The sequence below is a fragment of the Lampris incognitus genome, chromosome 4 (assembly GCF_029633865.1).
Source record: "Lampris incognitus isolate fLamInc1 chromosome 4, fLamInc1.hap2, whole genome shotgun sequence".
In the NCBI taxonomy this organism is placed as follows: domain Eukaryota; kingdom Metazoa; phylum Chordata; class Actinopteri; order Lampriformes; family Lampridae; genus Lampris; species Lampris incognitus.
The window spans coordinates 8,097,778-8,121,100 of NC_079214.1; the positions used below are offsets into that span (position 1 = coordinate 8,097,778).

Below are 23,323 nucleotides of genomic sequence, written 5' to 3' on the forward strand. Positions count from 1 at the left end.
CCAATGCAGCCCACGATGGAGGAGTCATCAGAGAACTTCTGGAGATGACACATTCCAGAGTTGAAGCAGAAGTCAGAGGTGTGCAGTGTGAAGAGCAATGGCGACAAGACGGTTCCCTGGGGTGCCCCGGTGCAGCACCTGACCGGGTCCAAAAGGCTGCCTGGCATCCGGATAAACTACGGCCTGCTGGTGTCCGGCAGCTGGCAGCCAGACCAATCAGTGAATTATGAGAAGCAATTTAGATGACGATGACAACGAAGAGCACCTTATTTTAAAAACGACAATGGCTGTGCTAAAAGAGTTTTGCTGTGATGCTGCTATGGAATTAGTTTTATCAAAGACATTCTTAAAGACGTCAATAATCGTGTACAACAAAAATAACTAGCTACATGGACTGTCCTGCCAGAGGGGGGGAAAGTTGTCCATCCTCTTCTATAAATACAACACATACGTATATATATATATATATATATATATATATATATATATATATATACAGTGCTGCTTGAAAGTATGTGAACCCCTTGAACAGTTTAGATGTTTCTGTTGTTTTACCATGATTTTCTTATTCTATCATCACCAGTTTTTATGTATGAAATGTCAGATATATGTTTATCAGTTGCATGTACTTGTTTAGTGGGACTTGTTTAAGTAGCCCAAAAACTACATGAAACATGGAATTAGTGTATGTGCAAAAGTAAGTGAACCCCCAGCTGCATCGGTTAAGTCAAGCAGGTAACAGACTCGGGTGAAACACATTTGGGTGCTTAATTAATCATTTAAGCAGACCAATGAAATGAGACATCCTTGGGAAAGGGTTTGGCCTGCACTAATTAAAAGAGAGGAAACCAACCGAACCACTGTGGTCCCATACAAATCAACAATGCCGAGAGCAAAGGAGATATCCGAGGACATGAAGAAGAGGGTAGTGATAGCCCATCAGTCTGGGGAGGGCTGTAAGACCATCTCCAAAAGATTCCAGCTCCATCCATCCACTGTAAGACAAATAATTTACAAATGGAGGGCCTTCAACATGACAGCAACTCTGCCTAGAAGTGGACGCCCATCAAAACTATCACCCAGAAGCACCAGAAAAATAATAAATCAGGTAAAGGCCAACCCACACATCACCTCTAGAGAGTTGCAGACCTCTCTGGTAGCATCCGGGACAGATGTGCATGCGTCTACAATCAGACGAAAATTGAATAGCCATGACATTCATGGGAGGGTTGCTAGAAGGAAGCCTCTGCTCACAAAAAAGAACAAAGCTGCCCGTTTCAACTTTGCCAGAGAGCACTTGGACAAACGAGAGGCCTTCTGGAAGTCCATTCTCTGGACAGACGAGTCCAAAATAGAATTATTTGGTCACAATCAAAACCAACATGTTTGGAGAAAAGCCAACACTGCATATGAAGAAAAGAACCTCCTCCCAACAGTGAAGCATGGTGGTGGAAATGTGAAGGTCTGGGGCTGCTTTTCTGCTTCTGGACCTGGACGACTCCATATTATCCAAGGAACCATGAATTCTCCGGCATATCAACAAATTCTTGACCAGAATCTCCTGCCATCAGTCAAGGAGTTGAAGCTGGGACAAAAATGGATTATGCAACAAGACAATGACCCAAAGCATTCCAGCAAAACTACAAAGGAATGGCTTCAGAGAAAGAGGATTCATCCTCTGGATAGGCCCAGTCAAAGTCCGGACCTTAATCCTATTGAAATGTTGTGGCAAGACCTGAAGAAGTTGGTACATACCAGATGTCTCTCCAGCCTCTCTCAACTGGCTGTGTTCTGCAAGGAGGAGTGGGCAAAAATCCCCATAAACAGATGCGAGAGACTGGTTAGTGGTTACAGAAGACGTTTGGTTGAAGTAATGGCTGCAAAAGGAGGAGCCACAAGCTACTAATACAAGGGTTCACATACTTTTGCACATGTTAAATTTTCAGTTTTTGTGAAATAAACCACCTTTGCTGAATTAAATAATGAAAATATATCTCTTTTTGTGTGTGTGTCCATTATTTGGAAGGTGTGCTTTACAAATTGGGATTTGGATGTATGTGTAATAAGCTTATTTTAATGTTTTTTACAAAAACAGTGTCCATGTCTGGAGGGTTCGCAAACTTTCAAGCAGCACTGTATATTCTCTGAAGATATCAGAGACACACTTTGTACTGTGTTTTAAGCTCTTCCCATGATTATACTAATAAATTCATTCGGCTGAACAATGAACAAATCTGGCGTCACAACACAGGATCTCACATATAACTAATCACCGGGTAAGTACAACTATTTATTTGTGTATTGGTTTGATAAGATCAAAAGAACCGAGATAATTGTTATAAGGCACAGTATTAAAGGGCGCTTAACACTAGAGTGCAAATTGAGTGACACACCCATTCAAATTGAGTGACTACTTGTGTAGGAGCCAAATATGTTGTTGGAATAAGCAGACTTTAATTGTTATTTATTGTGTGTACATTAGGTGTCGCTGTGCTGGTGTCTAGGGCTGAGGTAATGTTCCTTTCCGCGACGATCTAGTTGTGTCAAGATAAATACCCAATTGGGATATTAATGCATTACATATGTTAGTATGTCTGTTAAGAAACTAGCTGACACCAAAATGAACATTTTAACAACTATAATACTATTTTTCAAACAATTTAAAATGGCCGCTGTCCAACGCCTGTAAATACTGCAACGCCTCGGTGGTAGCCATGGTGCGTCTGTAACGGCGTCTGTAACCGGACATGTTGGACATAATCAAAAATCAAGTTTAGACTATTTGTCTCCACTGGAGGACGCTAGTGTGTTTCTAGGACAGAGCAACGAACTTCACGAAGGAAATGACGCGACCAGCACACGTCATAAATAGTGACGTGACACGCAAGATCACGCGCAAATGGTCGTTTAAGGTAGATCTTATAACTTTTTTGTTCAATTGATCTAAAACTCACTTTAATGCAAATATATGCAGTTTTAGGAGCGTCCAGGGAGCGGCGGGTCTGTATCTTTTTTTTCTCCCACAGTTATTAAACTTTGAGAACCCAACATGGTGATAATGAGCGCCTTGTTAAGGAAATCAAACGCTGGTAAAACGGGCCTCCTGAGTAACACCGGGCCGCTGTGGCGTGGTCACTTGTTGTCACGGGAGGAGGAACTCTGGCCCGTACCGAGAACCACATGTTCTAAGAAGGACTATTCAGAAATACGAGGAAGTAATGGTTAAACAACCTAAAAAAGAGAACTGCTACAGTTTCCAAAAGTTGGACTTCATGAGTACTGTAACGTGCATGGATAAGTAGACATGTTGGTCCTTGATTAACGAGTCGGACCCTTTAGTCGACTTACTAGACTGGTAACGTTGTCGCTTGTGGTGTGGAAGCCATGGGTTCGCGTCCCGGCTGTGGCCAACCCGGACTGCCCCCGAATTCGTTACAGTACATTTGTGTGTCGAAGTCTGGGCACTGATTGTTTTAATGAGTTTTTTCCGGAGGATTATCTGCAAGGTAACGCCTTGAACACGACATGTTTCTACACATTTCAATGTGCAAAGACTATCTAATGGCGGGATAAAAAGATAAAGTGTCATGTTCATCAGTTTGGGCACATCTGTCACCCAAGCCTTTTAATCTTGGTCATTTCAAAAAAAGAAAACCAATTGTGCATGAAAATATGAGGAGATGTGTCATGTAAATGTTTCGTGGCATCAGTTTAGCTCAAATGGCAGAAAAAGGGTTGCCCCACTAACCGCTCTGACCTCCACCTCCAGACCGTTCCTGTGGACCCCTGTAGCAGAGGCAGCTTTCCAAGCCCTCAAGCACCGCTTCACCACAGCTCCTATCCTCATCAGCCAGACCCAACCAAGCAGTTCGTTGTAGAAGTGGACGCCTCTCAGATTGGGGTGGGGGCGGTCCTTTCTCAGCGCTCCAGTGAGGATGGCAAGACACACCCCTGTGCCTTCCTGTCTCGCCGTCTCTCCCCAGCTGAAAGGAACTATGATGTGGGGAATCGTGAGCTCCTGGCGGTGAAATTGGCACTGGAGGAATGGCGACATTTTCTGGAGGGGTCTGAGCTTCCTTTTATAGTGTGGACTGACCATAAGAACCTGGAATACATCCAGTCAGCAAAGCGACTCACCGCGCGCCAAGCCAGGTGGGCGCTCTTTTTTGGTCGTTTTAATTTTTCTTTGACGTACAGACCTGGCTCCAGGAATGCCAAGCCTGATGCTCTGTCTCGTGTGCATGGGGAGGAGTCTGAGCCCAAGCTCCAACCTGACACCATCGTTCCCTCTACCTGTGTGGTTGCGGCTGCGGCTGTCACCTGGAACATTGAAAGGGAGGTCATGGCAGCACAACGGACTCAGCCTGACCCAGGTAACGGTCCCCCCAGGCGCTTGTTTGTTCCAGACGCTGTTAGATCTAGCGTGTTGCAGTGGGCTCACTCTTCCAAACTTACCTGCCATCCTGGAGTAACCCGTACCCTAGCCTTCCTCCGCAGGCGGTTCTGGTGGCCTTCCATGACGGAGGATACTGGGTCTTTTGTATCTGCCTGTCCTGTTTGTGCCCAGAATAAGCCCTCCACTCGGGCCAGTGCCGGTCTGCTGCGCCCCCTGCCTGTTCCACACCGTCCCTGGTCGCATCTGTCCTTGGATTTCGTCTCTGGTCTGCCCGCCTCCGACGGTAACACCATTGTACTGACTGTTGTTGATCGCTTCAGTAAATTTGCTCACTTTTTGCCCTTGTCTAAACTGCCTTCGGCCCGAGAGACTGCGGACCTGCTGGTCAGGGAGGTTTTCCGGGTCCACGGTCTTCCCCGTGATATAGTGTCTGACCGTGGCCCCCAGTTCACTTCTGCTGTCTGGAAGGCTTTCTGCTCTGCCATCGGTGCCACCGTCAGCCTGTCATCGGGGTTCCATCCTCAGACCAACGGCCCGGCCGAGAGGGCCGACCAGGCATTGGAGACTGTCCTCCGCTGTCTGGTGTCTGCCAACCCATCCTCTTGGTCCTCACAACTTCCCTGGGTAGAATATGCCCATAACACCTTGCCATCGTCTGCTACTGGGTTGTCCCCTTTTCAATGCCTTTACGGCTATCAGCCCCCCCTTTTTCCTTCTCAAGAGGTAGACATTCCGGTTCCGTCTGTCCAGGCCCATGTCCGTCGGTGCCGTCGGACCTGGCGGCGAGCCCGTGCTGCACTGCTCAGGGCCTCCGGCCGTTACCAGCGCTTGGCGGATCGTCATCGCACCCCTGCTCCGGACTACTCCCCCGGTGACCAGGTATGGCTCTCTACCAAGGATCTACCCTTGAGATCGGACGCTAAAAAACTGTCCTCCAGGTATATTGATCCCTTTCCCATTGTCAAAATCATTAACCCCTCTGTGGTCCGTCTGAAGCTGCCCCGCACTCTCCGGGTTCACCCTTCCTTCCATGTGTCCTGCCTCAAACCTGTCTCTACCAGCCCTCTAGTTCCTCCGGCCCCCCCGCCCCCACCTCCTCGTATGATCAACGATCATCCGGCTTACACCGTTCGTCGTCTCCTGGACTCTCGTCGCCGCGGTCACAGCCTGCAGTATCTCGTGGACTGGGAGGGATATGGCCCGGAGGAGAGGTGTTGGGTCCCTCGTCGCCTTGTCCTGGACGCGAACCTCATCCGGGACTTCCACAGGATGCACCCTGACGGGCCTGGTAGGTCGCCCGGTGGCGCCCCTCGGAGGGGGGGGTACTGTCACAGCCTCTCGCCCTTGACATCAAAGCGATCGCCCTTGACACCTGCTACACCAGCTGACCCCTGCTACGCCAGCTGACACCTGCCACGCCAGCTGACACCTGCTACACCAGCTGACACCTGCTGACCCCCCCCTTCACCCTGGCAATCGCCCTCACCCTTAAAAGGCCTCCACTATGGACCAGTCTTCGCTGGAACGTTGCCATTCATGGACTTCTGCCTGCCTGCCTACCTGCCACAGAGCCACCTCCTGCTCTACCCCCGAGATCGGTCACTTCAATAAAGACTGGATTCTTCCCTTACCTGGTTGTCCCGTCTGGTTTTGGGTTCTTTCCTGATACGTGACATATTCAGATAAGGGACCATACTGTTCATACATCTGCTATGTTTCCTATTATCATCTGGGAAATAACACAATTTGATGCCCATTTTATTGCAAGCGGCCTGTCCAGGGGGTCTCCCCGCCTGCCGCCCAGTGACTGCTGGGATAGGCTCCAGCATCCCCGTGACCCTGAGAGCAGGATAAGCGGTTTGGAAAATGGGTGGATGGATTTATAGCAGTGTGCAGATTGTGGCGTACTTTCGTTTTTTGTTTACTTCCTGTTCTTGGGTGTAACAGTTCAGCCCTTGTTCAATGTGTAGCAGTACTGGACTACTCATGAGGCCGAACCCCCTGGATGACTGCAGAAGGACTACACGTCCTCTTGTTGAGTCAGAAAGCATTTCCTCTTTTGTGTTGTGTGACGGGATTTTTTTTCTCTCTCTCTTGTGATTCTCGAGTTGCATCTTTCTGCAGGGTGATCATCTTGGCCTTGACAGCACGTTGCGTGCATCTAACGCGGCCTTCACCCAACCCAAAACGACCCTGATTCAAGTTCACTTTTTTACAACATTTTCGCACAGTTCGCACAAAAGCACCCTATGTGGACCGGACCATGAATGATTTTTTTGTCTTCTTAATTTCTTGGACACAACGTGCTTTTAATGGACACCGTTTTGAAAATTCTCGACTTCGTTTCAAGCTCAGCAAAACTGTATTTCTGTCCAGTTTGCAAATGTTTGTGAACTGAGTTTCGAAATAATGGGTACACTTAAGTTCAAATCCAACATCAAGACAAAGTCCTGATTGACGTAAAGGAACTAGACGGTCAGGGTTGACTCCCACGAGCAGCCGTAAGGTCAGATCACACCTCCTTTGTCTTTGCACAAAATACAGCGACATTGCCATTCCTGGTGTGACGGTGTCACTAAGAAAAGGGCCACCATTACCTTTTTGTACGTGTATACAAGATGGGTGGAGTAAGAACTAGAGGAGCATAAAATAGCACTACTGCACCTTGACTTAGTTACACTTTTCTAGAGTATTGCATTTTATTTTTTTTACTGTAAATTACACCAGTTTTGCTCCGTTGGAGTACTATAACTGTTTCTTTATTTATTTTTTCTTTTATTTTTTTGGATTTCCCCCCCTTTTTCTCCCCATTTGTGCATGGCCAATTACCCCACTCTTCCGAGCCGTCCCGGTCGCTGCTCCACCCCCTCTACCGATCCGGGGAGGGCTGCAGACTATCACATGCCTCCTCCGATACATGTGGAGTCGCCAGCCGTCTCCTTTCACCTGAGAGTGAGGAGTTTCACCAGGGGGACGTAGCGCGTGGGTGGATCACGCTATTCCCCCCAGTTACCCCCCGAACAGGAGCCCCGACCCACCAGAGGAGGCGCTAGTGCAGCAACCAGGTCACATACCCACATCCGGCTCCCCACCCGCAGACACGGCCAGTTGTGTCTGTAGGGACGCCCGACCAAGCCGGAGGTAAACGCGGGGATTCTAACCGGCGAGCCCCTTGTTGGTAGGCAACGGAATAGACCGCTACGCTACCCGGACGCCCTATACTGTAGTATATTGTAGCGAATTCGGGGGGCAACCACAGGAACTGCCGCAGCCGGGACGCGAACCCATATTTCCCGCACCGCGGGAGACATCGTTAACCGCTCGACTAAAGGGTCCGACCCGTTAGCCAAGGGCCAACGGTTCTACTTATCCACGCACATTACACTACCCCCCTCCTTCGGGAAGCGCGTCCCCGCGCTTAAGCATATCAGCTCCTTCACGCCTCTGGGCGCGTACGCTTCCGATGGCCTCACGGTCTCACCATCCCACTTCTGACACCAATGTAGCGAGCGACAACGACTCACTGGTTAACGTTGTCGTCCGCGGTGCAGGCGATACGGGTTCGCGTCCCGGCCGTGGCGGTGCCCGTGACTGCCCCCCGAATTCGCTACATTGGTGTCAGAAGTGAGATACGCGCTTTCCCGAGGGAGGGGGGGTAGTGTAACGTGCATGGATAAGTAGACACGTTGGCCCTTGGCTAACAGATGGCATCTTTTAGTCGACTGGTTAACGTTGTCGCTTGCGGTGTGGGAGCCACGGGTTCGCGTCCCCGAGGCGGCGTTCCGAGCTGCCCCCTGAATTCACTACAATATTCTATAAAGATGTGCCAGTCTGTGTTATTATTTCAAGTCTGAAAAATAAATCCACACCATCAGCAATAACTACTTCTTCTTTCGGCTTGTTCCTTGTTTATCAGGGGCGCTGCAGCGGATTTTTGCCCTCCATAGCTTTCTGTGTGACGCATCCCTCTCCTGCAGTCCAAACCTCCTCACGTCCTCCTCTGTCTGGTCTCTCCATCTTCTCCTTGGTCTTCCTCGTTTACTTTTGCCAGGTATTTCCAGGTCCAGTGCCTTCTTTCCTATTCAGTCTACCCCCCCCCCCGTCTGTACACGTCCAAACCATCTCAATCTTTTCCCTCTCAACTTCTCAGCCATGCCTCTGATCTTGAACGTATAGCTCTCACTTACACTATCGGCAGTAACACGATGAAGCACTATTTATGACTTCAAAAGCTGAAATAAAAATACACATTTACTGAAATGCTTTCTGTGACGGTGTGTTTTAGGTGACTAACAAATGAACAAGTGTCCTTGTTGGGAGGAAACTGGAGCTGCTGTGCTGGTTGAGTGAGATGTTTGAGTCGTGTTTGGATGTTTTGCTGCATTTCTGGCATCAAATGAACTGTTGGGCCATGTTGGTACAGAGAGTCATATGAAAAAAAGCTCATTGGCAAGTGTAAACTTAAATAAAATTAAACTCTAATGCAACTTCCCTGTTTTCCATCTCACCCAAGAAATAAATACCAAACAGGTTTTTGTAAAATGACTCGTACTCAATAAACTGACACAGGCAGATTGAACTAAATACCTCTTTGACCACCTCCACGGATTTGAGACTTGCATGTAGACCCCAGGGCTGGGACTCACCAAGGGCCCACGATACGATACTACTGAAGCCACGATACGATAATATTGCGATTTTGAATATTTTGTGATGTGCTGAGTATGGCAATACATGTATTGTGATTTATTACCTATTTTCAACTGCCAAGTCTGGCCCCCAAAGGACGTTTTATACATACACGACCTCACCAGAATACTCAGCGGCGCCATCTAGTGGACTGATAACGCAAATGATTTTATCATTCTAGTGCTATACCAAAAAAGTTTAACTCGTATTTGCAATTTTATATAATAAAAGATCAACACTTGGCGTGCGCGTATTGGCAATACTGCCACGCAAAATATCGCGATACTGTCGAAACGCAGCGTGTTGCTGTTCGGAGTCAGGAAATACGCCGCGTTGATTATCATCTTTTTATTGGTTCGGTTATCCAGCTACCTTACCTTCAAATAGTTAAAATCTTTTAAATATAATCTTCAAAGGAAAGTACAACTGAAAGCACAAAAAAAAATAAAATAAAACTGAGTATAAACCCAAAATATTATTTAACTGCTGAAGAAAAAAAAAAACAAAACCAATCCACGTTTCTCCCTTAAGCCAATCTTCTCTATTCGTGACGACATCAAACAAACAGAATGATCCTATACATAACGTAAGCTATCACTACACGATGCAGCATGGGCCCAAATAAACACACCGGTGCACTCAATGATCCACATCCACTTGTGTGAGCACTCAGTCCACCTCCATATCTCTTTACGTGGCTTCATCTCCACAGTTTCTCCAGGGGCGGGCGAGGGTTGTGATGAAGACATAGGTGGGCGTGGCCAATGGGGAGTCATGTGATTCTGTAGGTAGAGTCAACCAGGATGAGGGCTTTCTACCAACCAAAGGTGTTCTCCCCGCTGTACGCTACGTATAAAAAGCCGTCCTCGTCCTTCTCCTTGTCGTAGAGCTGCCCCATGGTGATGCTGAAAGCAGACAGGGCGACATGGAAAATATCGTCACGATAATCGTCAGGAATCTCTGTCGATTTACACCACAATATCTGCAAAAATCATACTTAAAAAGCCAGCCGATGTTCATCACACTGAGCTGTTTGGTAAAGCCCTGATTCTCAACCTGGGGGTTGCCAGATGTTTGTGGCGAAAACAAGCATCAAACCGTCAAGACCCATGGCACGTTGTTCGAGATGTCTTCGTTGTACCGAGCGAGCCCCTCGAGTTAATTTCGAACACGTGCAGCTCCAAAAACAGACATCTCAAACAACGCCAGCTTTGCCTTAAAAATGACAGAACTGACCGAATGACACTTAATAACAGCCATAAACATTCATGAAGGCTCCTTCATGTTCATAACAGGTGTCATGTTGCGGTTATGAAGGTGTCATGTCAGTCTTATGCACGTGCCTTCAAATCGTGTTACGAAGACGCGAGTTGTGGCGATGGAAGGACGGCGAGGACGACAGCAGACTAATAGGAGGTGTGGTCCAGAAATAGAAAAGGTTCATGTATATAGCTGATATATCAAAGACGCGCTCACACGTGAATGACCGCAACTCGCGTCGGTGAGTGAGTGACCACAGTTTGCGACACACAGCCCACGGCGGCAGTCTAAAATAACATATTTTAGACTGGGGGATGGTTTTTACATTACACCGCCTGTACCGGTGATAAAATTTGCCTTAGAATAGATTTTATTGAGTGTGTGTGTGGGGGGGGGGGGTCACAAACACCAACCTGATTATTCTCGGCTTCGTGACTCGAAAAGATCGAGAACCACCGTGTATAATATCAAACCAAACCGAGGGCTCAAACAACACTCCCTTCAAATATTTCTGACTTAATTTTGTGAGATTTTTTTTTGGGAGGGGGGGTATTTTGTCCCCTTTTTCTCCCCAGTTGTACTTGGCCAACTACCCCACTCTTCCAAGCCATCCCGGTCACTGCTCCACCCTCTCCGCCGATCCGGGGAGGGCTGCAGACTACCACATGCCTCCTCCGATACATGTGGAGTCACCAGCCGCTTCTTTTCACCTGACAGTGAGGAGTTTCACCAGGGGGACGTAGCACGGGGGGGGGGCGTATCACGCTATTCCCCCCGGTTCCCCTCCTCCCCGAACAGGCGCCCCGACCGACCAGAGGAGGCGCTAGTGCAGCGACCAGGACACATACCCACATCCGACTTCCTACCCGCAGACACGGCCAATTGTGTCTGTAGGGACGCCCGACCAAGCCGGAGGTAACACGGGGATTCAAACCGGCGATCCCGGCGTTGGTAGGCAACAGAAAAGACCGCCATGCCACCCGGACGCCCTTTGTGAGAAATGTAAGTTAATAGATTCTTTATCATTTGACAGTAAAATCCTGCATCACAATTTGACAATATTCAATTTCACCCCCAACATGATACCACTGAAAGGCAATGAAAGATAGTATGGAGTTATTGCCCAGCCCTGTGACACACCACAGTTTAGTCTGCCACATAGGCGGATGCTTGAACTTGTTCCTGTCATGTGACAGGAAATAGTTTGTTCTGAGCGAGTCACCGCGAGAAAGAGATACAGCGGCTGTGAGCTGCTTGTTCCTCTAGGTGGTGTCACACCCGGAAAGTACATCTGTGTCTCCTACCTATGAAGGACTATCACCTGCTGCCTTTTTTTTTACCAGAGTGGTTTACTCTCACAGCATCTGGAAATATGTTAGGATGACCAGGGACTTTGTAGAAGATGCAGTGACGAGTGGTCAGCCAAGAGAATGTCTTGATGAAAACGTTTGCCTGCAACATGAAGTCAATCTACCAAACACAACAAAACCCCGAAGGGCACTTTGGGGTTAGCAGCACCAAGACTTTATCTGTGATATTTGCCTTTCTTGGATGAGACGCGTGTTCCAAACAGTGATGATGGTTTTTGAATCGCATGTGGACCTTTTATCTGTGTGGCTTGACCTGTCCCACATCCTGCTGCCGTGTTGATCCGTTCATGTCTGACATTCTTGTGTAAGAAGTGGGGTTGTTGTGAAGCTTCCAGTGCAGGGGTGCCCAACTCCAAGCCTCAAGGGCCGCAATATCTGCAGGTATTTGTTGCAACCATGCACCACGCCACCTGATTTAACTAATTCCTTTCCATCCCTGGTCCAAGAGGTGAGCTAATTAGACTCCAACTTCCCCTCGGGGATAAATAAAATATTCGGAAAATTATGAGGGAACCAAGTTTTGCCTAAATTCTATTGAACTGTTTGGTAAAGTGAAGTATAAGTATCAGACCAAAAGAATACTTCCTCAAATATCTCACAACCGTATTTCATAAGAAATTTTAGGTTACAGATTCTCCTCATCATCAATTTAGACTACAAAACTGTGACTCACGATATGACTCTGAATTTCCCCCAAATACAATACCAACGAAAGATGACGAATGATTATATTTGATTATTGCCCTGTCCTAATACTACTGCTGCTAAAACTTCTACTACTACTACTACTACTAAGACTACTGCTACCACCACCAGTACTACCACACTTACTAGTACTGCTTCCACCACCACCACTACTACTACTACTACTACTACTGCTACCACCACCAGTACTACCACACTTACTAGTACTGCTTCCACCACCACCACCACCACCACTACTACTACTACTACTACTACTGCTACCACCACCAGTACTACCACACTTACTAGTACTGCTTCCACCACCACCACTACTACTACTACTACTACTACTACTACTACTGAAGCCCTGCCCACACATCAGGACTGACCTGGACTGAGGGACGGTCTTGTCCACAAACAGGAAGATGGCCTTCTCCGAGGGCAGCTGGATCCGCTTCCTGATGATCCACATGAACTGAGCCACGGTGATGTCCGAGGGAACCAGGTACTTCCTCTTGTCTATGTCCACTATCTGTGATCCAGACACCTTCTCCACAATCACCTGGATGGATAGCACAACCAAATACTCACTACCAAGGCAGTCAATTGTGGCAGCAGTACACACTGACAGGTTTGACGGATCAACAATAAACATACAGCTTCTAAAACACAAAGTAAATAACATATATCCTCTATCTGGCAGGGCATTAAGAAAATAGAATACAATTGAGTATCCCAGTACTATCTTTCACTATATTTTACTTCTTTTCAAAAACGCTGCATTGGTTCTTAAGCTTTCACACATGGAGACATGGCGGTGGCACGGTTTCATTGCGAAGTTCACATCTCTGACCACTAGGTGGCAGGAGCAGCATCGCAACAGGGCTGCACAGAACCACAACAACAACAACAGCAGCAGCAGCAGCAGTAGAGTTAGCAATACCACACTGGCTACGGCTCTGAGTACTGTCATTGTCTGCACACTGAGTGGTTTTCTTCATGACATGTTTTTCTTTTTGAAAAATACAGCAACATAATCACACTGTTTGGAGGATCACGTCACAATATATTGAATCATAACACTTGCATAACATCGGCAAATTCTTGCCAACACACAACACTACTATGCGGTGAATGAAGAAGAAAATAAAAACACATTATAAGAGGAAAATCATGTTATCTTTACTCACTGGGACTCGGTCAGGGTACTTGCTGCGGATTTTGGCAGACTCTATGCATCGATGTTCTAATGGGGGAAAACGAAAGTAAAACGTCAAGGTTATGTAAATGGATGTTAGGAGCGCCATCGCAGTGACTAAACATTATTATTTAAAAACATTTCCACCTCTTCTGTATGACGGCGACCAGTAACCATGGATTTATTAGCCGGGGGGGCGCTGAGGGACTCTGTGCAGGGGGGACGCTGAGGCAGGGGGGACACTGAGGGACTCTGTGCAGGGGGGACGCTGAGGCAGGGGGGACACTGAGGGACTCTGTGCAGGGGGGACGTTGAGGCAGGGGGGACACTGAAGGACTCTGTGCAGGGGGGACACTGAGGCAGGGGGGACACTGAGGGACTCTGTGTAGGGGGGACACTGAGGCAGGGGGGACACTGAGGGACGCTGAGGCAGGGGGGACACTGAGGGACTCTGTGCAGGGGGGACGCTGAGGGACTCTGTGCAGGGGGGACGCTGAGGGACTCTGTGCAGGGGGGACGCTGAGGCAGGGGGGACACTGAGGGACTCTGTGCTGGGGGGACACTGAGGGACTCTGTGCAGGGGGGACACTGAGGCAGGGGGCACACTGAGGGACTCTGTGCAGGGGGGATGCTGAGGGACTCTGTGCAGGGGGGACACTGAGGGACTCTGTGCAGGGGGGACACTGAGGGACTCTTGTGCAGGGGGGACACTGAGGGACTCTGTGCAGGGGGGACGCTGAGGCAGGGGGGACACTGAGGGACTCTGTGCAGGGGGGACGCTGAGGGACTCTGTGCAGGGGGGACGCTGAGGCAGGGGGGACACTGAGGGACTCTGTGCTGGGGGGACACTGAGGGACTCTGTGCAGGGGGGACACTGAGGCAGGGGGGACACTGAGGGACTCTGTGCAGGGGGGATGCTGAGGGACTCTGTGCAGGGGGGACACTGAGGGACTCTGTGCAGGGGGGACACTGAGGGACTCTTGTGCAGGGGGGACACTGAGGGACTCTGTGCAGGGGGGGACAGACCACTTAGCAGACCTCCCCAGTTCACTGCTATTCCATTATCGCCAAACCTCGGTAGTAATGATGACAGAGCACCCTGATAGAAGTAAGCCGGGGGGGGGGGCGAGGGGGGGTGGGGACACGGTTCATAAACACTGTAAAAAGAATCCAAATTATGACAACAAACAAAAACAACTTTTTACGTCTTAATTTGGGTCTGGGCTCCGTGTCCCGGCCGGAGAAAAGGGGAAACAAGACGCGTCTAAATGTCGACCATGTGTCCCGAGGAGACCTGCGGATCCGTGACAGCTAAGCCCTAATGGAGGCTTAGAGGCTGGACTGCGCTGTGTCAAAATCCAGCGCCGGGCCGGGCCGGAATCAGCTCGACTCAGATGAAACCGTTAAGAACCGGACGACCCCGTTTCGAACTCCGGTTCCCTAATTTGTAGGGGCGAATCTTGCTATTTCTAGAGGGGGGGGGAGGAGGAGGGGAAGGAGGGGGAGGGGGCGGGGGAGCAAAATGGCCGTTTGGAAACATGACAGTTCATTATATATTTTTCGGTGCGTTGTGAAACCAACGCCTCTCACGGGGGTGGGGGGGGGGGGGAACAAGGGCTGAAGGGTAACACGGCCCCCCCCCCCCGGACGGGTCTGAAACGGCCCCGGTCCGGGACGACGTTTATTTTACCGTCAAACATAAATCCACTTACCCAAGGAATGGTCCTCTTTGAACATCCATTTCATGTTTGCCGTCTCCGGGCTTCGTCGCTCCGATACCGAGGGGGGGGGAGGGGGCCGGATGATGAACTAGAACAACGACCTAAATATTCTATACGTCCTGTGAACGCCTCGTTCTTCCCACAGACAGGCGCGCGTCAACTGAAGATAAACAAATTTTGCTCGTCAACAGCCTCGACAAAACAAGCGGCCTAAACGCTGCCCAGCCGATGACGTCACTCCGGGACCGTTCCATTCGGTGCGGGAGGAAGGGGGGGGAGGAGGCGGGGCTCGGATGGATTTAACGATTGAAACGGTGTGCGTGTGTGTGTGTGTGGAGGGAGGGGGTGTGTCTCTGTAAACCAGACGCCAACGTTCGCAGAAGAAATCGACTCTGTGCGCAACTGTGGTCCGCCGACTTCCGGTTTCTACCGCCGCGGTCATACCAGTTTCCTGTTTGTTGGCGCGCGCCGTTGACAATGGCATATTTCCCCATATGAGGCTGAGCAGGTGGACGGACGGAATTGTGGACGCAACTTGATATGAACAGCTTGAAACTCCTCCCCCCCCCCCCCCGTGTGCTGGCAGGTGCAGCAGGTGAAGGTGTGTGGACAGGTGTGTGCGTGTGGTTGACATTTATCCATGGCAAATCTTGCAGGCATCGCGAAAAACATGCCATTGTCAATAGCGCACGGCAGCAAACAGGAAACTGGTATGACCGCTGCGGTAGAAACCGGAAGTCAGTGGACTACAGTTACGCACAGAGCCGGTTGGTGAAGGGACGGCAGCAGAGTTTGGAGAAAGAGAAGAGAATAAGCACGTCCCCCCCCACACACACACTTTTTATTAATCAAAATGAGTACAATTCAAATAATACAATGTACAATGAACAGATGTACAATAATACAATGAACAGCAGGATACAAAGAAAACAAAGCATGCTCCAAAAGAGGAAAAAACAAAAAGCAAAGGTTGTGTTTAAACTGGGGGGCTCAGCACAGGATTTTCAGGAAGACAAAATAGCTTCACAAATGTTTCCAGTTTTGGTGGCTTTACTGTGTTTACTACATTTGAGAGTATCTGAATATTGGTCACAAATGTCTTTGAAGATAAACTTATTAACGTCAGTCTAGAACAGTGTTTCTCAACCGGGGGTCCGCGGACCCCTAGTGGTCCGTGGTGTAATTGCAAGGGGTCCGTGAAAATAAAATATCTTTAAAAAAAAGATCCTATGACATTTATAGAAATAGGATTATTTTACTCAAATGTGACTGAGACCTTTATCTACCTAAACTATAAAGGGTAACAGGACTTTTTTCTCTAATTACATCTGTTTCACAAGTGTAGTTTATTGTATTTTAATAAGAGACCTCGCTCCCGTTTGCATTGTTAAAAATTACTGCATAAAAATTCTGTTGTTACATATATCTGAAAGTTACTGAATACATATTCTGTTTTGTTACATATATCTGAAAGTTACTGAATACATATTCTGTTTTGTTACATATATCTGAAAGTTACTGCATAAGAATTCTGTTTTGTTAACTATATCTAAGTTACAACTGAAAGCTCTTATTTTTGCCCCAAAGAGGGAATAAATGCTATAATGCAATTTAAAATGCAGTTTCTACTGTTTCTATCAAATTGCAACCCCCCTCCCCCAAGATCAGGTGGAGGGGTCCTCAGGGTAGATCAAAAATACGCAGGGGGTCCAGGACCCCAAAAAGGTTGAGAACCACTGGTCTAGAAGACGCCGCTATATGTACATTCCCAGAAAAGATGAGTTAAGGATTCATCCTCATTTCTACAAAAGCTACAGCTAAAACCAGTATCAATCCTATGTCTAGAAAAGTAGGTCTTAACAGGGTAGCAACGGTGCATTATTTTGAATGACACTTCCTTAACTTTGTTAGTTAACAAGTATTTTTTTGAGAGAAGCCATGACCATTTCCACTGAATGTTGTCACGTGTTATTCCAAAAGAAACCAGCAGAGGGAGTAGTAACTGCTTCCCTGAGAATAACATTCCTTATGTGCTGGTTAGTAGCTTTGACACTCAGTAAAGGACATTCAGCAGCAATATAAATGGTAGCAGGGTCTAAGGAAGGAATCACACCAACATCTCCTCTGGGCGCAGATGATAATAACATGTTGGCTGCAGAAGGGATTGCATCAAACACAGCCGCATAATCCTTTGGACTGACAGGAACATTATACATGTTAAGGAATCTTTCATATGTGAGTAGGTGGCCTGCTGGGTTGAATAGTTGACTAACTAAAAGTATTCCTCTGTCAAATCACCTCTTATTGAATAGAGTCTTACTCTTAAAACGTATATCAGTATTGTTCCATATAACATATTCATGAGGAGAAAAGTTATGCTTATACATTAATGACCAGCTTAAGAGCATGTGCTTATGAAAAGTTGAAAGTTTCAGTGGAATATTGGAAATATCATAGTTGCATCTTAATAAAAAGGGTGGACCACCAACAGAATTAAAACATGGGAGGGTATAAAATTCCAGGTTGAGGATGGATTCTTGAGATAGGCTTTGATCCAGTTTATCTTAAAGGTCCCATTTCAAGTAGAGAAATCTAAAGCATTGAGACCACCACAGCATGGTTTGTTCATCAACACACTCTTTTTTATTAGGTGAGGTTTCTTCTTCCAAATAAAATTAAATAAAAGTTTGTCTATGTTACTACAGTAATCCTTGGGCACATCCATTGCTTGGGCATTATAAATAAGTCTAGATAAACCCTCCACCTTTGTTAGCAAAGATCTCCCAGAAATGGATAAATCCCTCTGAAGCCAGAGATTGAATCTCTGCTCTGTTGTTTTGATCAAAGGATTAAGATTTTTTAGTGCTCTGAGGTTCTGGTCTCTCTATGATTACACCTAGATATCTGACTGTGTTTTTCACCGGTATGTTTTGTATTCTTTCATCATCACATGTCTTAATGTAGTTCACATTTTGTTATGTTTAAAAAGAGACCAGAAACTTTGGAGAGGACATTAATTGCATCAATAGATTTTTTTAATTTGGACCTTATTTTTTAAGAATGATGCTGTGTCATCAGCTAATTGGCTAATGAGGATAGATTTATCAGCAATGGATATACCCATGACACCGCTGTTTTTAATGTGAATCGAGAGAATTCACATTGCAAGCAAAAAGAGATATGGTGAAACCGGACAGCCCTGACGAAGACCTCTATTAAAGCTAAATCTTTTAGAAGGGCCATGTGATAATTTAATGGAACAATTGCTATTTTATAGAGGGTTCTAACTGCATTTGAAAATGTACTACCAAAGCCAAATATATTTAAAGGTTCAACAATGAAATCATGCTCCATCGTGTCGAAGGCCTTATAGAAGTCTTAAGAAAAAAATAAATCCCTCATCGTCCACCAAGTGTGAATAATCTAAAATGTCTAGAACAAGTCTCATGTTGTTGGTTATGTGTCTGCCTACCATAAAACCTGACTGGGATTCATCTGTAAGAGCATCCTTCATTCTTCTAGCTAAACATGTGGCTACTATCTTGTAATCATTTTGGAGGAGGCAAATTGGACGCCAATTATCAATAAGCAATTTATCTTTATGTGGTTTTGGAATCAAGATTGTAAGACCTTGATTCATGGAAGGAGGGAGATATCCTGTATCGAAAGCTTCCATGAAGACCCTATGTAGGAAAGGAGATTATTCATTAGAGAGTTGTTTATAGAATTCAGCTGTTAGACCATCAGTCCCTGGAGACTTATTAGACTTGAGCTCGTTGACAGAATCTTTAATATCAATTATAGTAACAGGTAAGTCACAAATGCTTATATTTTCATCATTTAATGCTTTAACACCTTCTAATTTTTAGATGTAATTGTATATTTCAGAGATTGAGGATTTGGATTCATATAGTTTTTTGTAGAAATGTTCACAGTGGCTAGAAATCATTAGGGGGGTCTTCTACGACCGAATCATCAATTTTAAATTTCATTAAGCAATTATGCTTCTGATGGTGCTTTTCCAGTTTAAAAAAGTAAGATGAATGTTGTTCTCCCTCTTCGAGCCATTTTTTCCTGGAACGTACAAAGGCTCCTTTCGCTTTATGAATGTAAATGGTGTCCAATTTTGAGTTGTAATTCTGCTAATTTTACTTTATTCTCCTCCAACATATTATTAGGCGCCAAGTTTAGTGTGACGATATCTGCAATTAATTGGGTTTCTTCTTTTCTTCTGGACTTGACTGATTCAGCTCCTAATTTCATCATCAATTTCCGGAGTTCCCAGTTTTTACTAAAAGCATTTTGAGTAAGACCTGGTTGCCAGTACTTATTTGTTTTCTCTAAGATGCCCTTTTCTAAACATGTGTGTGCTAATAAAGAGTTGTTTAGCTTCCAGTAACCACAGTAGTTCATTCTTGTTTGGTGACAGGCAGACACGGCCACTTCCAATAGAATAACTGGATGATCATATAAGGGGGCTGGTAAGACTACAGCTCTGAGTGCTGACTCCACCATACAATCTGATATTAGCCATAGATCTCTTCGAGATTTAAGAGAACCGGTTTTGTTTCCCCACATAAAATCGATCATATTTGGGTTCTTTAGTCTGCAAATATCTGTAAGACCTAAACTGTGTCTGAAGTCTATCAAGATGGCATTTGGGTTTGTACTAGCCTTTGCAGGCCATCTGTCAATCGTATCATTTATAGGCAAATTAAAGTCTCCACCCACGATCATTTTCATATTTGTATATTTACCCTGTATATATTCTATTCTATTGTTCAATGTTTCCATTAATTCAACGTTTTCTTTTTTATTATTATACCCATAAATGTTGCCAAGCAAAAAAAAGTTCCTCAGTTAGTGAGATAACCAAAATAAATAAATAAATAAAGTGACCAAGAGGATCAGAAATGGAGAGAAGGATCTTACCACTCAACCTGTCTTTTAATGTTAAGACACACCTGCAGAATGATTGGAGCCATGGGAGAACCAAACCTATTCACCCCATCGCCACTTCCAAAATTTTAAGTCATTTGCCTTTGGATGAGTCTCCTGAATAATACAAAAGTCAGCATTAAAACTCCGCATAAAGAAAAACAGCCTTTCGTTTTACCTTGTCCCGTAAGCCCCGAGCATTAAACGAAACGACTGTTAAGGATGAAATGACGAGGGGGGGAAAGAACGACTTACAGTGAGCTAGAGTGTAGCTAAGTAGCTTTATACCCTGAGAACTGTTCTCTCTAGAGCAGAATGCTCTCCTTATGTAAACCAGAACAGAGCCACTTTAGTAAACGACTGTATATTATATAAGCCAGTGTTTCTCAACCGGGGGTCCGCGGACCCCTAGTGGTCCGTGGTGTAATTGCAAGGGGTCAGTGAAAATAAAATATCTTTAAAAAAAAGATCCTATGACATTTATAGAAATAGGATTGTTTTACTCAAATGTGACTGAGACCTTTATCTACCTAAACTATAAAGGGTAACAGGACTTTTTTCTCTAATTACATCTGTTTCACAAGTGTAATTTATTGTATTTTAATAAGAGATCTCGCTCCCGTTTGCATTGTTAAAAGTTACTGCATAAAAGTTCTGTTGTTACATATATCTGAAAGTTACTGAATACATATTCTGTTTTGTTACATATATCTGAAAGTTACTGCATAAGAATTCTGTTTTGTTAACTATATCTAAGTTACAACTGAAAGCTCTTATTTTTGCCCCAAAGAGTGAATAAATGCTATAATGCAATTTAAAATGCAGTTTCTACTGTTTCTATCAAATTGCAACCCCCCTCCCCCAAGATCAGGTGGAGGGGTCCTCAGGGTAGATCAAAAATACGCAGGGGGTCCAGGACCCCAAAAAGGTTGAGAGCCACTGATATAGGCCACACTTACTGTATAGTGCCACAACCACAACAACATATGCACAGCAACTAACTTGAGTTAGGACAAAGAGTAAAGTTCAATAATACATCTTCCTCTTTTCTGAGAGTTACAAAGTCAGACTATTGAACGATTCAAAACGGAATCGAGTGAATTCACATGTGAAACCCAATGTCAGAATGTGTGACTGATCAAACCTGCGCGCCAGCTAGCGATCATCAGTTTGCTGGGGGATGAATCTCCTTCCTCTCCATGAAGGCTCTTGCCCCGACCAAGTAGGCTAGCTTGCTTTCTTCCCTAGCCTTCTCCACCAGCGGCCACAGCAGACTGTCTTGCCCTGTCCTCCGGTGAGAGATCTTCCTTGAAGCGCAGTTTCTTCTCTCGGAGGAAAGTTGAGTGTTTCGCAGCTTTCCAGGCGCCATCTCGGTAGTGCCTCATCCAAAACTCTAGAATGACACCCTTGGCCGCTGCTGGTCCTGGGGTGGACACTGTCGACCACGCCAGGGAGTTTATCCTCGAGGTCTGGGGTCGTCATCTAGCAAATGGAAATGACCTTTCGAATGCCCTCCCCCTCCTCTTCGGGAACACCCAACAGGCGCAAATCCCAGCGTCTTTTGTACCGTGACAGATCAAGCACCTTGTTTTCCATCTCAGCCGGTTTTCGTTCGGTTTTGTCGACTCTGATAACCCTATGCTCCATCTTCCCTTTCAGGTCCTTTACCTCAGCCAAGACAAACTCAACCGATTCCTTCAAGCTGACACTTCCGGCCTGCAGGCCATCTGCTCTTTCGTTTATCGCCTGTCAGGTTAGCAATGATGTTTCGGGCAATATCCCCCTCATCACCCAGTATGTTTCCCTTTTTGCCGGTTGGGGTTTTCAGTGGGGATTCTGGAGCTGATGAGCTAGCCCCAGCGCTAGGAGACTCACGTTTGTTCACGTTGTTAGCCATGGCATGGGTTTTCACTGCGCGACGACGGAAGTTAGCTAGCTGCTTTGAAAAGTCGCTGTACTGATGACAAACGCCGACGAAAGGTTGACTATTAGAGTGAAAAACAAGTCCTGTTGCTACGGTCCTATTGTTTCAGTTGAATGGTGAGATACTCATCAAAACGGAAGTCGCTATACTGAAAAACTTTTTGGAGAAGGTTCTACGGTCTGCTCATGCCGCCATCTTGAACGGTCCGTCATTTAAGCACCTTACAACAGCCAACGTCCAATATGGCGGAACAAACACCCGACCTCCATCAGAGCAACTGACTCACTTCCTTCCTTCAAGAAAGGCCTGGTGGTCTCCAATCAAGACTTGTAAAAACGGTCCCATGACACTTTGCAGCTAGTATGAGTCGTCTAATATTGCTACTGGTGTTGGCTATTATCATCATGTCTTTACTCACTTAAACACCTTTAGGATCCTTGTCTGTGTCTGTTTATGCTCTTAAGTTGATACTATTGTGGCGAATTAGTCGAGCGGTTAGTGATGTCTCCGGCGGTGCGGGAGATACGGGTTCGCGTCCCGGCCGCGGCAGTTCCTGTGGTTGCCCCCCGAATTCGCCACACTGGTGTCACAAGTGGGATCGCAACCAATACCCACAAACCGAAGATGGCAACGTCAAGAAGAAAATTCGACACGGAGCTCCGTGAGATTGAGAACTTCATTGGGCGTTTTGAAGCAGAACTTTCCCTGGGGGAAGAACATCGACGTTCGGAAGATGTCCCGCGCAGAAAGGGTCCGACTCGTTAGCCAGGGCCAACGTGTCTACTTATCCATGCACGTGACAATATATACTGATATGTGTCAATGTAAATATAGCTACGTTGTATTGTGAGTCTCCTTTTGATGATATAAGACCCACTTACTCAAAATGTACTTGACATGACATGCACTCCTGGCTATGATATGATTACTACTACCACTAGTAATGATAAATCATATAACACTACTTTGATTTGATTGCTCTTTGGCAAATGTACTAGGACCACTACTTGATATAGTAGTGTAACGTGCATGGATAAGTAGACTTGTTAGTCCTTAACTAAGCGGTCGGACCCATTTAGAACTGGCGATCCCCGTGTGGGCAGGCAACGGAATAGACCACTATGCTACCCGGAGTCCGGACGC

The 23,323-nt window shown here is 46.3% G+C and overlaps 1 protein-coding gene across 1 annotated transcript; it reads right to left on the bottom strand.

Moving 5' to 3' along the window:
• Positions 1–9,418: 9,418 nt before the first annotated feature.
• Positions 9,419–15,561, bottom strand: LOC130111331 (gamma-aminobutyric acid receptor-associated protein-like 2). Its single transcript, XM_056278478.1, has 4 exons — positions 15,310–15,561; positions 13,590–13,645; positions 12,789–12,961; positions 9,419–9,990 (listed from the first exon to the last, which is right to left on the bottom strand). The coding sequence occupies exons 1-4, from the start codon at positions 15,341–15,343 to the stop codon at positions 9,900–9,902; spliced, it is 354 nt and encodes a 117-aa protein (XP_056134453.1). The 5' UTR covers positions 15,344–15,561; the 3' UTR covers positions 9,419–9,899.
• Between the last annotated feature and the right edge of the window lie 7,762 nt (positions 15,562–23,323).